This window comes from Zalophus californianus, chromosome 4 (assembly GCF_009762305.2).
Source record: "Zalophus californianus isolate mZalCal1 chromosome 4, mZalCal1.pri.v2, whole genome shotgun sequence".
In the NCBI taxonomy this organism is placed as follows: Eukaryota; Metazoa; Chordata; class Mammalia; order Carnivora; family Otariidae; genus Zalophus; species Zalophus californianus.
Window position 1 is genome coordinate 190,800,467 of NC_045598.1, and position 13,595 is coordinate 190,814,061.

Below are 13,595 nucleotides of genomic sequence, written 5' to 3' on the forward strand. Positions count from 1 at the left end.
CTAGGAAGGCCCTCCTGGAGGGTGAAAGCTTCTTTTTTTTAATTTAATTTAATTTTAATTCAATTAATTAACATACAGTGTACTATTCATTTCAGAGGTAGAGATCAGTGATTCATCAGTCTTATATAATACCCAGTGCCGAATACATCACATGCCCTCCTCAATGTCCATTCCCCAGGTACCCCATCCCCCCACCCCCACCCCTCTAGCAAGCCTTAGTTTGTTTCCTGAGATTAAGAGTCTCTTATGGTTTGTCTCCCTCTCTGATTTCATCTTGTTTTATTTTTTCCTCTCTTCCCCTATGATCCTCTGTTTTGTTTCTTAAATAATACGTTATCAGTGAGATCATATGATAATTGTCTTTCTCTCTTTTTTTTAAGATTCTTATTTATTTATTTGACAGAGAGAGACACAGCGAGAGAGGGAACACAAGCAGGGGGAGTGGGAGAGGGAGAAGCAGACTCCCCGCTGAGCAGGGAGCCCGATGCGGGGCTGGATCCCAGGACCCTGGGACCATGACCTGAGCCGAAGGCAGACGCTTAACGACTGAGCCACCCAGGCGCCCTGATAATTGTCTTTCTCTGATTGGCTTATTTTGCGTAGCATAATACCCTCTAGTTCCATCTACGTTCTTGCAAATGGTAAGATTTCATTTTTTGATGGCTGCATAATAGTCCATTGTGTATATATACCACCTCTTCTTTATCCATTCATCTGTCGATGGACATCTTGGCTCTTTCCACAGTTTGGCTATTGTGGACATTGCTGCTATAAACATTGGGGTGCACGTACCCCTTCGGATCCCTACATTTGTATCTTTGGGGTAAATACCCAGTAGTGCAATTGCTGGATTGTAGGGTAGCTCTATTTTCAACTGTTTGAGGAACCTCCATACTGTTTTCCAGAGTGGCTGCACCAGCTTGCATTCCCACCAACAGTGTAGGAGGGTTCCCCTTTCTCCGCATCCCCGCCAACCTCTGTCGTTTCCTGACTTGTTAATTCTAGCCATTCTGACTGGTGTGAGGTGGTATCTCATCGTGGTTTTGATTTGTATTTCCCTGATGGTGAGTGATGTGGAGCATTTTTTCATGTGTCTGTTGACCATTTGGATGTCTTCTTTGGAGAAGTGTCTGTTCATTGGAAGCTACTTTATCCCAGCCTGGCACAGATGTGTTGGTAGGGAAAGGGAGTAAAAGGTACAGGCATCCCCATGGCCACCAGTGGCAGCATCTCCACCTGCCTGTGCCAGGTCATGGGGCCAGGTGACTGGGCATGGTCCCCGAGGTGGTCACAGTGTCTGAAGGGGCCAGGAGAGAGGGTGTTTGAGCTGCCCTGAAGGAGGGGGCTCTTCTGGCCTACCAGCCCCAGGAGCTGCACAGTGAAGATCAGGGTGGGTCAGAATTCCAGGGACATGGCGTGAGTCAGCAAGTGCATTAGGATGGGGCTGGAAGCAAAGAGAGGGACCAGGTGGTGCTGAGCCTGGGGCAGGGGTGGTCGGGGAGCAGTGCACTGGGAGGCCAGGCGCCCTGGGGGAGGCAGCACAGACGGACACAACCTCATGGAGAGGGCAGGGCGGGCAGCAGGGAGCCCCTGAGAAAGGGCTGAGGACAGCAGATTCCCAGTTGCAGGGGAGCCACCCCAAAGGGTAGCATGGGGTTTACAGTTTAGACCCCACCAAGGACTTCCTTCTCTCACCCGGTGGGCCTTCTAACGGGACAGTTCTGTGCTCTTGCTGTCCTTCCCTGTCCTTTTCTCAGTTACGATTAGTATTTATTTCACATCATCATTTCCTTTGTGCTGGTCTGCTCAGTGCAGTTTCCACCTGTTAACCATTAGGTTCTCCTGGGAACGGCAAGCTCTGGGGGGAGGGTCTTCACAGCGCTGGCCGTGGATGGGGCGCCTCTGACAGCAGCGTTCCAGGGGACGGGGTGGCAACTGCACTTAAGCTCAATGGAAATTATGACCATTTTAATAGTTCCTATAACTAGGAAATATCCTAATTCTAAGGATTATGGAGCAGGGCATTTCTGCAAGGACTAAAGATCTTAGCTCAAAGGAGTGACAGGCTCAGGGCCATCAACCTCCAACTCAGACACTCTCAGAGTGGGGACTGTGGTAAGCAGAATTCTAAGGCCCCCAAGGATTCCTGCGCTGGTGCCCATGCCCGGCATAATCCCAGAATAAAATGGGTTTTACACCCATGATAAGATTATTCATATGGCACAGCTGAGGTATAAAGGGAGATTATCTTGGATGAGACTTACTGAATTAGATGGGCCCTTAAAAGAATAGGTCTCTTCTGGGGCGCCTGGGTGGCTCAGTCGTTAAGCGTCTGCCTTCGGCTCAGGTCATGGTCCCAGGGTCCTGGGATCGAGCCCCGCATCGGGCTCCCTGCTCCGCGGGAAGCCTGCTTCTCCCTCTCCCACTCCCCCTGCTTGTGTTCCCTCTCTCGCTGTGTCTCTCTCTGTCAAATAAATAAACAAAATCTTGAAAAAAAAATTAAAAAAAAAAGAAAGAAACAGTGGAGGGCAGGAAACAATGAGATGACATATTCAGTCGTTCTTTTAATGACTCAAGCAAGAATCTTAAATTCTGGAAAGTGATCTTTGGGAAATTAAAGTAAAATAAAGGCAGTCCAAGACAAACAAAGACAGAGAATTTCCTGCTAGAAGACCTGCCTCACAAGAAATACTAACGAAAGTTCTTCACAAGATGGAGGCATGAAAGATCCTGAACTCATTTCCTTCCAAGGACGCAACAAATTTACAATTGCATATGGAAGAATTCCTTCTGAAAAAGCCCTGAAAACTGGATGAGCAGAGCCTCCACAACAAAGGACAAAAAGGCAGCATTGAAATGGGTAGGAGTGGGGCGCCTGGGTCGTTCAGTCGGTTAAGCGTCTGCCTTCGACTCAGGTCATGATCCCAGGGTCCTGGGATCCAGCCCTGCACCAGGCTCCCTGCTCAGTGAGGAGTCTGCTTCTCCCTCTCCCTCTCCCTCTGCCTCTCCCCCTGCTTGTGGGCAAAGGAAACCATCACCGAAAGGAAAAGGCAACCTACTGAACAGGAGAAGATATTTGCAAGTCATCCATCTGCTAAGGGGTCAATATTTAAAATATATAAAGAATTCGTACAACTCAACAATAAAAAGAAAAGCAACCTGATTAAAAAATGGGCAGAGAATCTGAATAGACATGTTTCCAAAGACATGCAGATGACCAACAGACACATGAAAAAACATTCAACATCACTACTTATTAGGGAAATGCAAACCATAGCCACAATGAGAGATCACCTCACGCCTGTTAGGATGGCTAATGTCAGAAACACAAGAAATAACAAGTGTTGGCAAACGTGGGAAAAAGGGAACCCTTGTGCACTGTTGGTGGGAATGCTAATTGGTGCAACCACTGTGGAAAACAGTATGGAGTTTATTCTTTTTTTTTTTTTTTTAAGATTTTATTTATTTATTTGACAGAGAGATAGAGAGCACAAGTAGGCAGAGTGGCAGGCAGAGGGAGAGGGAGAAGCAGGCTCTCTGCCGAGCAGGGAGCCGGACATGGGGCTCGATCCCAGGACCCTGGGATCATGACCTGAGCCGAAGGCAGCCGCTTAACCGACTGAGCCACCCAGACGCCCTGGAGTTTATTCTTTAAATAAGAATAGAAATACCCTACGATCCAGCTATTCCACTCCTGGGTATTTAACTGAAGAAACCAAAAACACCAATTCAAACAGGTATCTGCAGGCTTATGGTCATGGCAGCATTATTTACAATAGTCCGGATATAGAAACAACCCAAGCGTCCATCGGTGGATGAATGGATAGAGGGTGTGGTGTACACGCACGCACACTGTAGAATATTATTCAGCCAGAAAAAAAAAAAAAAAGAATGAAATCTTGATGTTTTCCAGCACACGGATGGATCTTGAGGGTATAATGCTGCATGAAATAAGTCAGATAAAGGCAAATACATGATTTCACTCATGTGGAATCTGAACAAACAAATCAACACGTAAACTCGTGGATGCAGAGAAGGGGCTGACGGCCACCAGAGGGAAGGGGTCGGGGTGGGTGCGGTGGGTGCGGGGTGTCAGTTGTAAGTTCCGGTGGTGATCACTTCGCAGTGTATACAGACGTCAGGTATAAGGTCGTAGACCTGAAGCTTACATGTGGTGTTAGATACCGCTTTTACCTCCATTTTAACAACGAGAAAGTTCTTCAAGCTGAGAAGGAAAGGCGTGGAGTCCAGTTACTCGGCGCAGCCATGCTGTGCCAGGCCCGGACCGGTAGAGCTGCGAGCTAACAAGCTGGTGTGGACTGAAGCCACCGGCTACGTGTCACTAGCGGACTAGCACCTGTGGTAAATGCAGAACTTGACCATAACGCAGCAGGGCTGCAAGGGAGCCGGCACACGCCCCAAGGCCCAGGTCGGGGGCCCGCGTGGACGCACTGGGAGCCGCCCAGACTGCCGCCAGCCCTCCTCCTGGCAGAAGCAGCCCCTCCCGCCTCGCCAGAGGACGCGTAGACACCGACCCTGGCTGCTGCGTGGAGACACACTTCCTACCCTCGCCGTAAGAAACGAGGCCCAGTTACCATCCCCTGGGCTGGGAGCTGGCCTTGTGCCTTACTTGACCAGAAGAATGTGGTAGAAGTAAGCCTTGACCTTGAGAACCCGACAGGGGCAGGACTTCCGGGAGGGCTATGTGACCCCCTCACTCTGGGTTTTGGCCAGAGGGCACACGGCGTTTATTCTAGGAGGTCTGCTGTCTGGGTGAGAGCAGCAGAACCCAGGGCACTGGGGCCAGAGCCTCCCCCCTCCCAGCCGGGGTTCCCAGGCCTGGAAGCTCCACCCTGAGAGCGTGTGGCCAACCGCTGGGCAGAGGGTCCACATTGGGCAGGACACGCACCACGCCCCCCACACCCGCTGGCAGAGCAGGGGCCTTCCTCTGGGAGAAGCAGCCTCCCCCGGACGCCGCCGCCAGGGAGAGGCTGCCTGGTCGCGTGGCAGCACAGGCTGACTTCCTCAGGGTGAGTGTGCCGATGTCGGAGACGGGGAGATCCTCGCGGTGAAGAATGAGTAAAGCTGAAGGCTTGAAACAGCACACGTTTATTCTCTTACAGTGCTGGAGGCCGGAAGCTCAGGCAGTCTTGTGGATTAAAATTGAGGTGTTTACAGGATGGGTCCTTCTGGAAGTTCCAGGGGAGCAATCACTGGGTGCAGCGTCCAGCACTTGGGGCTGCATCACTCCAGCCTCTGTCCCCACCGTCACTTTGCCTACGCTTCTCCTGTAACCGAGTCTCCCGCTGCTTCTGTCTTACAAAGATACTCATGATTACACTGAGGGCCCGGCTGGGTAATCCACAACAATCTTCCCACCTCAAGATCCTTAACTTAACCCTCCCTGCAAGGTTCCTTTTGCCATATAAGGTAACATTCCTGGCTTTCAGGGATGAGGATCTAGATCTCTGTGGAAGGTATTCTTCTGCCTGTGGCAAGGGCTGACATGAGGCATTCCCCGACCACACACTGATCCATTGGCAAAGGATGGTGCTTCACTGGCGGGGGGAGCTTAAGCCCAAGCTTTGCCCAGTTGGTGGAGGAACCCCAAGCTGCGCCTTCCAGATGGGACTTCTAGGAAGCCAGGCTTCAATATAAGACCCGGAGGTTGGAGCAAGGGGTCCAAGTAGTGACATCATAGATGCACACTGTGGAGGAATAGACTTCCCAGGAGAGTCCAACAAGCCACCAGACTAATAAACTAACAAAACAGCAGGATCAACAAGCCCGAGGAGAGACTGGCTAATCATGCTCTAGAGTCACTATAATAGATCATCTCGAATGTCCAGTTTTCAACAAAAAGTTATGAGACACGCAAAGAAACAGAAGAATGCGGCAGCTGCCTGGGAGAGGTAGGTAACAGGAACTGCCTTTGAAGCCCAGATGTTGGGCTTAGCAGACAAAGACACCAAAGCCTTGCTTAGGCGGGCGCCCACGAGCAGGGTGGCTGCAGGGCAGGGGCGGTCCTGCACAGGTGCCACTGCTATTGCTGGAAGCCCAGCCCAGGATCCCCTGGACCCTCCGCCTGGGGCCCCTCTGCTAGCCCCTCCACCCGAGGCTCGCCCATCACCTTACTTCCCACTGGCATGTGCTGCACACGAGGGCCCCACGTTAGAGCTGACGGCCTGTGGCAACGAGCTCATGATCCTGGGACTCACCTGTCTTCCCAAGTCCCCCATCAACCTAATGGAAAAGTGACCATCAGTGGAGGGTCCTGCACACTCCCAGCTGGTTAGTGGCCCCTCTGAGGGTGGGACACCATTGGGATGTGTCTGTCTTCAGGGGTCAGGTCTGTGGGGACAGGCTCACCCTGCACTCACACAGCCCCTTCCAGGGTGGGGCCTCACATTTAGTAAAATTTGCAAAAATGAAATAATCACCGTCGGTGAAAGCTCTCTTCCCACCACAGCCCGCTTTCAGTCACTCCGTCTGTGCTGCATGGAACTGGAGGGGCACTGCTCAGGAGGTCGAACTGGGGCGACATTTAGTCTGGGTTTAGCAGGGACAGCCACGTCCTGGAATGGTTAAGCTATTGCCGTCAGTCTGGTGTGCAAATGGCTTCCAGGGACACATGGGCCTCCCTCCGCACTGTGCAACAGGACACCTTGGGCCGATGGAACTGGCTAATGAGTGTCATCAGTTCAAAAAATATCTAAGGTCATTTAGTCACAAACAAGAAAACCACAAAGGCCCTGAAATCTTAGGGCTCATATGTAGATGAAATTTGATAGAGGGCTCCTCAAATTTAACAATTCTAAAAACTTACACCATATTTTTTTTAAAGATTTTATTTATTTATTTGACAGAGAGAGACACAGCGAGAGAGGGAACACAAGCAGGGGGAGTGGGAGAGGGAGAAGCAGGCTTCCCACGGAGCAGGGAGCCCGATGGTGGGGCTCGATCCCCGGACCCCGGGACCATGACCTGAGCAGAAGGCAGATGCTTAACGACCGAGCCACCCTGGTGCCCCAAAACTTACACCATATTACCCACAGGAGCCATTATCTGAAAACAACCTTTCTAAGCTATAGTAAAAAAAAAAAAAAAACAGAAACAAAAAAACCTTAATCAAACATGTTAGAAAAGAGACTGAATTATCTTCTCTCTGTAGATAGACGATGACATCACAAAAATGTCATCTTTTTATTTTAAGTAACGTCTACACCCAATGTGGGCTTGAACTCACAACTCGGAGATCAAGAGTTGCACGCTCCCCCGACTGAGCCTGCCAGGCGCCCCAAACGTTGTCATCCTAATAGACCATCAGAGCATGCATCCAAAAAGCATAAGGGAAATGTGTTACAGAAATATTTCAGGAAATAATTCATGACATTACGTTGGTTCTCTGTGTTTTGTGATGTTTGTGATACTGGCCAACTCTAAAAATTTATGTTACGTGTTAGGATTTCTTTTCTCACTCTATTCACTTGGTTTCAGTTATATGATTTTGTCTTCTATTTTTGAAAACAGCACTATTCAGGAAAGAGTTAACACACTGGGGCTCAGACCGCTCTCCTTTTTAAGATGCACTCAGGAGGTTAGCCTGCATCTGGGAGCTTCAATTTCAGCTGCCAATTCCCTAAGAGTGGCTCAATGAGCCTAATCTGTACAAACAAATATGGTTTATGCCTTCCTCCTAGGCACCTGGAGTTGGGGTATGTGCCAGACCCTGCCCAGCCCCCGCGAATGCCCTAAGTGCTGAGTTTCCACTTGTTGCTGGGGGGTGTAGTGTCCTGTGGAGAAGGTTCGGGAAACTGTGCTTGGTTCCCTAACTTTGCCACATGAGCCTTATTCCTTTGCTGATTTAGATTACTGTCCTTTCTCTGTAATAAATCTCAGCCACAAGTTCAACAATCTGTGCCAAATTCTACAAGCCCTCCAAGCAAATCACTGAATCCAGGAGTGGTCTTGGGGATCCCAAACATAGCTCCCAAATTTGTGTACATGTGAGGCCCCCAACCCTGGATCTACCCATGGTTACAGCACTGGGTCAGAGAGCCAAGGGGGCAGGAATGGCCTGCTAAGCTGGAGATGCTACCAGGTCGGAGGCTTAGTTCCCAGGGGTGGAGGGAACACTCCCCCTCAGTGGACACAATGAAGGTCCCACGGATCTGGAGGGAACAGCCACTGCCCGGCCCCTCTGGCCCTGTGCTGCTTAGGCTACTGAACGTCCTGGGCTACCAGCATCACTGCTATGCAACCGGGACACCTGTGGGGACACCCGTGGGGCCTCCACCCGCATCAGTGGACAGCCACTGCAGTCTCGACCCGATTACAACAGGGACAACACAAGCTCAGACTGCTGAGGGAAAACGGCCCCGTCACTCCACCCATAACCAGCTGGGTCCAGCCGAAGAACTGACAGCGGGGACATCGCAGGTGGTGAGTCACAGAGGAGGCCGGCCATCACGGCCTCAGACCAGGCGCAGGGGCAGGGCCGAGGCTGGCTCCCGGCCCGCGTGTTGCATTCATCTAGGAGACCAGTACCTTGATGGGGACACTGTGCTTGCAAGACTCGGGCTCTTGCCTGCTACAGTGTGTTCATTCTATCTGCTCTTCTTATGGCCTGATGTTGACCTTGCTTCTCTTGTGGGGCAAGGTCCATGTCCCCTCCCCTTGAGCCTGGGCACACCTTTGTGACCACCTTGACCCATATAGTCCAGTGGGAATTACACTATATGACTTCTGAGGCCAGGTCCATACGTGCCCACCTTGTTGTTCTTTGAGGTCACCTTGGAGCCCAGGCGCCATGCTTCCAGGAAGCACTGGCTGCACAGAGATACCACCGACCTGGATGAGGTCCTGACCAACAGCCAGCATCAATCACCAAAGATGTGAGAGAGGAAGCCCTCAAGACCACAGCTATCACCATTCGCAGTGACCACCCGCAGGAAAGGTCCTAAGTGCAAACCAACTAGATGAGCCCAGACAACCCTCAGGACTGCAAGACTCGATAATATAATTGCTTTTTGTTATTTGAAGTCACTAAGGTTATGCAAATGAGGAAAAGAAAGTCTTAAATGTCCTATTGATGTGGGAAACAAAGGCAGAAGAAAAGTTAAATTTCCTTACTACCTACAGCCCATTGACAAGTCCTTGAAACAGGCAGAGTGACCTTCCTCTAGGGATTCAACTGCCTCGATGTTGGCACTTTGCTAAGGGCAAGAGGCAATCCTAGGCTGACGACTCCTCCCTGATCCTGTGAGTCTACATTAACATACAAAAAGTCGTTTAGAAATCGCCTTTATCTCTAAACCCCCCAAACATATGACCCACTGATACACATCTGAAGGGTCTCATGACTAAGATTTTATTAGACAGTGATAAATGACCTTTTCCCAACAATAGCTACCCCCCTCGAGGTCCTGGAAATCTTGCTTCCAAAATTCCTTAGGGACTTAAGCTCTCCCTAACCCCCTCCCAACTTGAAAGTGTATAATGGGTCACTCCTCATGACCCCAGTACGGCTCTTTCTGCCCACAGGTTCTGTCCCTGTGCTTTAATATAATCACCTTTTTTTGTTAAAAGAAACATTTTATTTATTTGTTAGAGAGAGAGAGCACACAAGCAGGGGGAGTGGGAGAGGGAGAAGCCGACTCCCCGCCGAGCAGGGAGCCCCATGCGGGGCTCGATCCCAGGACTCTGGGACCATGACCTGAGCCGAAGGCAGACGCCCAACCAACAGAGCCACCCAGGCGTCCCTAAAAATCACCTTTTTGCACCCAAGACATCTCGAGAATTTTCTTGGCCGTTGGCTTCAAACCCTAACATCTTTCCTACATTGCTATCTAAAGAGAATGAGGGGCACCTGGGTGGCTCGGGTGGTTAAGTGCCCTTGGCTCAGGTCATGACCGCAGGGTCCTGGGAGTGAGTCCAGCCAAGGGATCCCGCGTCAGCCGGGAGTCAGCTTCCCCCTCTGCCTGCTGCTCCCTTCTGCTCCTGCTCTCTCTAGTGAGTAAATAAAATCTTTAAAAAATAAAAATAGAAAGAATACGAGCATGCGTGTGGACGATACAAATTATGCGTCAATTTTTTTCATGGACAAATGTAAACACTAAACGGTAAGAAAACAAAAAAACACAAGGTGTGCCTCAGCTTGGGAGAATGAATGCATTTATGGCTGCGGAAGAACTAGAAACCATCAGAGAGAGGACGCCGCTTCCTTCCAGCACGAGCGGCGCTCGCCCGCCGAACCCGCAAGGAGCCTCCGGGCAGGCGGAGCGGCGAGCCAGTCCGCGAGCCGGGGCCGGCGGGGCTCGGCGGGGGCGGGGCTCGGCGGGGGCGGGGCTCGGCGGGGGCGGGGCTCGGCGGGGGCGGGGCCAGCGGGGCGCAGGCGCGGCGGGAGTCCTGAGAGCTTTGGGAGCCGGCGTAGGCGCGCGCGGCAAAAGCCAGGGAGGTCCCGGGAGCATAAGGACCGCCCCCACGACAAACTCGAGGGGGCGCGACCGGGGATTCTTGCCCGAGCCGGTCCCCACCTCTGGCAGCCGCGGGCACAGCCTTCCTCCCCTGGGTCCGCACCCTCCCGGGGCCGGAAGCGAGGAAAGTGGCGTCGCGGGGGAGCGTAGCTTCCCAAGACCGGAAGTAGAGAAAACGGGACCGCCTGGCACCCTGGGGGAACCGTAGTTCTCCGAGGCCGGAAGTGGGGTGTCGGACCGGCGGAAACAGGCCCCTGGGAGGTCGGAAGTGGGGGTAGAGCCGCTGGGAGCTGTAGTTTTGAGGGAGGCGGAAGCGCGGCTAGCAGCCGGGCGACATGGCGGGCTTGGAGCTCCTGTCGGACCAGGGCTACCGGGTAGACGGACGGCGCGCCGGGGAGCTGCGCAAGATCCAGGCGCGGATGGGCGTGTTCGCGCAGGCCGACGGCTCGGCCTACATCGAGCAAGGCAACACCAAGGCGCTTGCGGTGGTGTACGGGCCGCACGAGGCGAGTGGGCATATGCGCGAGCCGGGCGGGGTGCGCGGGGCCTCCGGGCTGAGCTGAGAGTCGGGAGGCCCGGCTGGCGCGCCTCCGCTCACCCAGCCCATCTTCAGGGCCGCCGCGGCTCACTCGGAGTCCAAGCCAAAGTCCCTGCAGTGTGGTGCACCGCGGTCCCCACCTTTCGCACCGGCCGCCGTCCCCTCCGCCCTGCGCCCGCCCTTGCTAGTCCTAGAAGCTCCAGGCGCGCTCCCGCTCCCTCCTTCTCCCCCGACCACCGTACTCACGTGGCGAGCCCCCTCCCCTCCCCCCACACCCTTCCCTGCCTTTCCAAAACCGGTCACCTCAGACATCAGTTCAGCTAGCCCTTCGTTTAACTCCTCACGGGAACGTAAACTCCGCGAGGACAGGGACTGTAAATAAAACCTCCTGGTTTTAGTGCCGTGTCTCCATTGCTGGAGAAGGGAAGAGCGCCGGGGTGGAAACAAGCGTGGCGCGTTTGCAGAGCAGAAGGGCTGCTCGTGGGGAGATGGGGGAACTCAAAATGGGATCGAGGCGTCTCTAGGGATGCAAGAACTCGCCGCTTTGAAGACCGGGGAAACTATTTAGGATTTTATCTCACACGTGTTGGGGAAGCTTTGGGAGGCAGTAGAATATGTGCATGTGTAGAGGAGACGAAATCAGACTTGGTGTTTGTGAATGTACCTTCTCTGGCTACAAATGGAGAATGGGTTGGGAGGAGATGAGGCAGGGATGGAAACTCCTTTAAGAGAAATCCTATCCAGGCATGATGGTGGCTTAAGAGACTGGCCAGCCGGCCCTCCCACAGGCTGTTTTGGAGGTAAAGTAGCTGTGCTTCTGGACATGCTGGAAGTGGAAGGAGCGTGAGAGGGAAGCTGAGGTCTGGGGCCTGGGCGAGAGGAAGGTGTAGTGTGAGCTCGGGGAGCAGTGAGCCTGGCTCATGTGTCCTTCCTCCCCCAGATCCGGGGCTCCCGAGCACGAGCCCTGCCAGACAGGGCCCTGGTGAACTGTCAGTATAGTTCTGCGACCTTCAGCACAGGCGAACGCAAGCGGCGACCCCACGGGGACCGTAAGTCTTGCGAGATGGGCCTGCAGCTGCGTCAGACCTTCGAGGCCGCCATCCTTACGCAGCTGCACCCACGCTCCCAGATTGATATATATGTGCAGGTGAGCAAGCAGCAGCCATGAACCCAGGGAGGGAGGAGAGGGTTGGAGGGGGAGGTGGGGATGGCAGTCGGGTCAAGAGCCTAATGGACTGATGCCACTGGGGGGGTTCCTGCAGGTGCTGCAGGCAGACGGTGGGACCTATGCAGCTTGTGTGAATGCAGCCACGCTGGCAGTGCTGGATGCCGGAATACCCATGCGGGACTTTGTGTGTGCCTGCTCAGCTGGCTTTGTGGACAACACAGCTCTGGCGGACCTCAGCCACGTGGAAGAGGCAGCTGGTGGTCCCCAGCTGGCCCTGGCCTTGCTGCCGGCCTCAGGCCAGATTGCACTGCTTGAAATGGATGCCAGGCTACATGAGGACCACCTGGAGCAGGTGCTAGAGGCCGCTGCCCGGGCTGCCCGGGACGTGCACACACTGCTGGACCGTGTGGTTCGGCAGCATGTACGTGAGGCCTCTATTTTGCTAGGGGACTGAGCATCTGGCCTCCCCATGCCCAAATAAAACCCACACATAATCTGCTGTATTTTGATTTCCCCACAGCACTTCCACACCCTCAGAGCCTGGCCTGGTGCTTGCTCCTGGGGGTGACTAGGGACCGTCCGCATCCCCCACACGTGACATACATACCTCTTGCAGCCTCAAGGCTCACAGCCTGAAGAAGGTGAGGGGAGTGTGTCCCTGGATGAACAGAGCAGTTGTGCCAGGCAGGGTTCAAGGCAGCCGAGCAGTGAGGCGTGGCCTGGCATGATGAGCCAAGCCGCTGGACTGGAGTCTTACTTTCACACGGCATATCTGGGGCCCACCATGGAGATGTGGGGGCCATGCCCCACATCCTCTGGACTCTGGCTTGAACTGAATGGCCCCTTCCACCCTAGGAGCCCTCTGGGCCTACTTAACCTCAGACTCCAAAAGTACAACAGATAACATGTTCTCACCTGGGGGAGGGGCTTGGGAAGGGGTCTTCACCACCTACCCACGGACACGCACGGGCCGCCTGCCTGCACCCCGAACACTGGCCCTTGCAGCCCCCACCCAGGCACCTCCTGATCTGAATAGGAGTGCTCCCCACTTTCTACTCCACATACCTCACCTCTTTTGAAACCCTTTTGGCCAAGACGACCACCTGCACCTTAATCCCGGTGGTTCTCTGACCCTGAGAGCTTTGCTGCTGGGTGCACACTGTGATTTCCCTTCTGCACTCACTGCCATTTTTGACCAACATCCATAGAAATGAACCTGCCAATGCCTCGGTCTCAGTCCACGGGAACCCTCTTCCTTCCCCGCCCGCCCCTGGCGCTCAGACCTGTCACTGTCAGTAGCCGCGCGCTCAACGTCCGCGGGCGTCCGTGCTCCCCAGTTTCCCGCCCCTCTGCCTTGTTCGTCCCCTCCCCGATTCTCGCTCTCCCCAGCCAGCCGCGGCGGCAGCTGGTCGTC

The 13,595-nt window shown here is 53.6% G+C and overlaps 2 protein-coding genes across 2 annotated transcripts in view; one reads left to right on the forward strand and one right to left on the reverse strand.

Annotated features, from left to right (window-relative positions):
* The window catches only part of OPLAH (5-oxoprolinase, ATP-hydrolysing), a 27,281-nt gene extending 13,702 nt beyond the window's left edge, over positions 1 to 13,579 (reverse strand). Inside the window, exon 1 of the mRNA XM_027608084.2 lies at positions 12,789 to 13,579. Within this exon, the coding sequence (XP_027463885.2) occupies positions 12,789 to 12,993 (205 nt within the window). The 5' untranslated portion in view covers positions 12,994 to 13,579. The remainder of the gene's footprint in view (positions 1 to 12,788) is intronic.
* On the forward strand, positions 10,405 to 12,670 carry EXOSC4 (exosome component 4). The gene is made up of 3 exons (XM_027608162.2): positions 10,405 to 10,981; positions 11,954 to 12,160; positions 12,276 to 12,670. Exons 1-3 carry the CDS (start codon positions 10,811 to 10,813, stop codon positions 12,633 to 12,635), a joined length of 738 nt encoding a protein of 245 aa, XP_027463963.1. The 5' UTR covers positions 10,405 to 10,810; the 3' UTR covers positions 12,636 to 12,670.
* Positions 13,580 to 13,595: the final 16 nt, after the last annotated feature.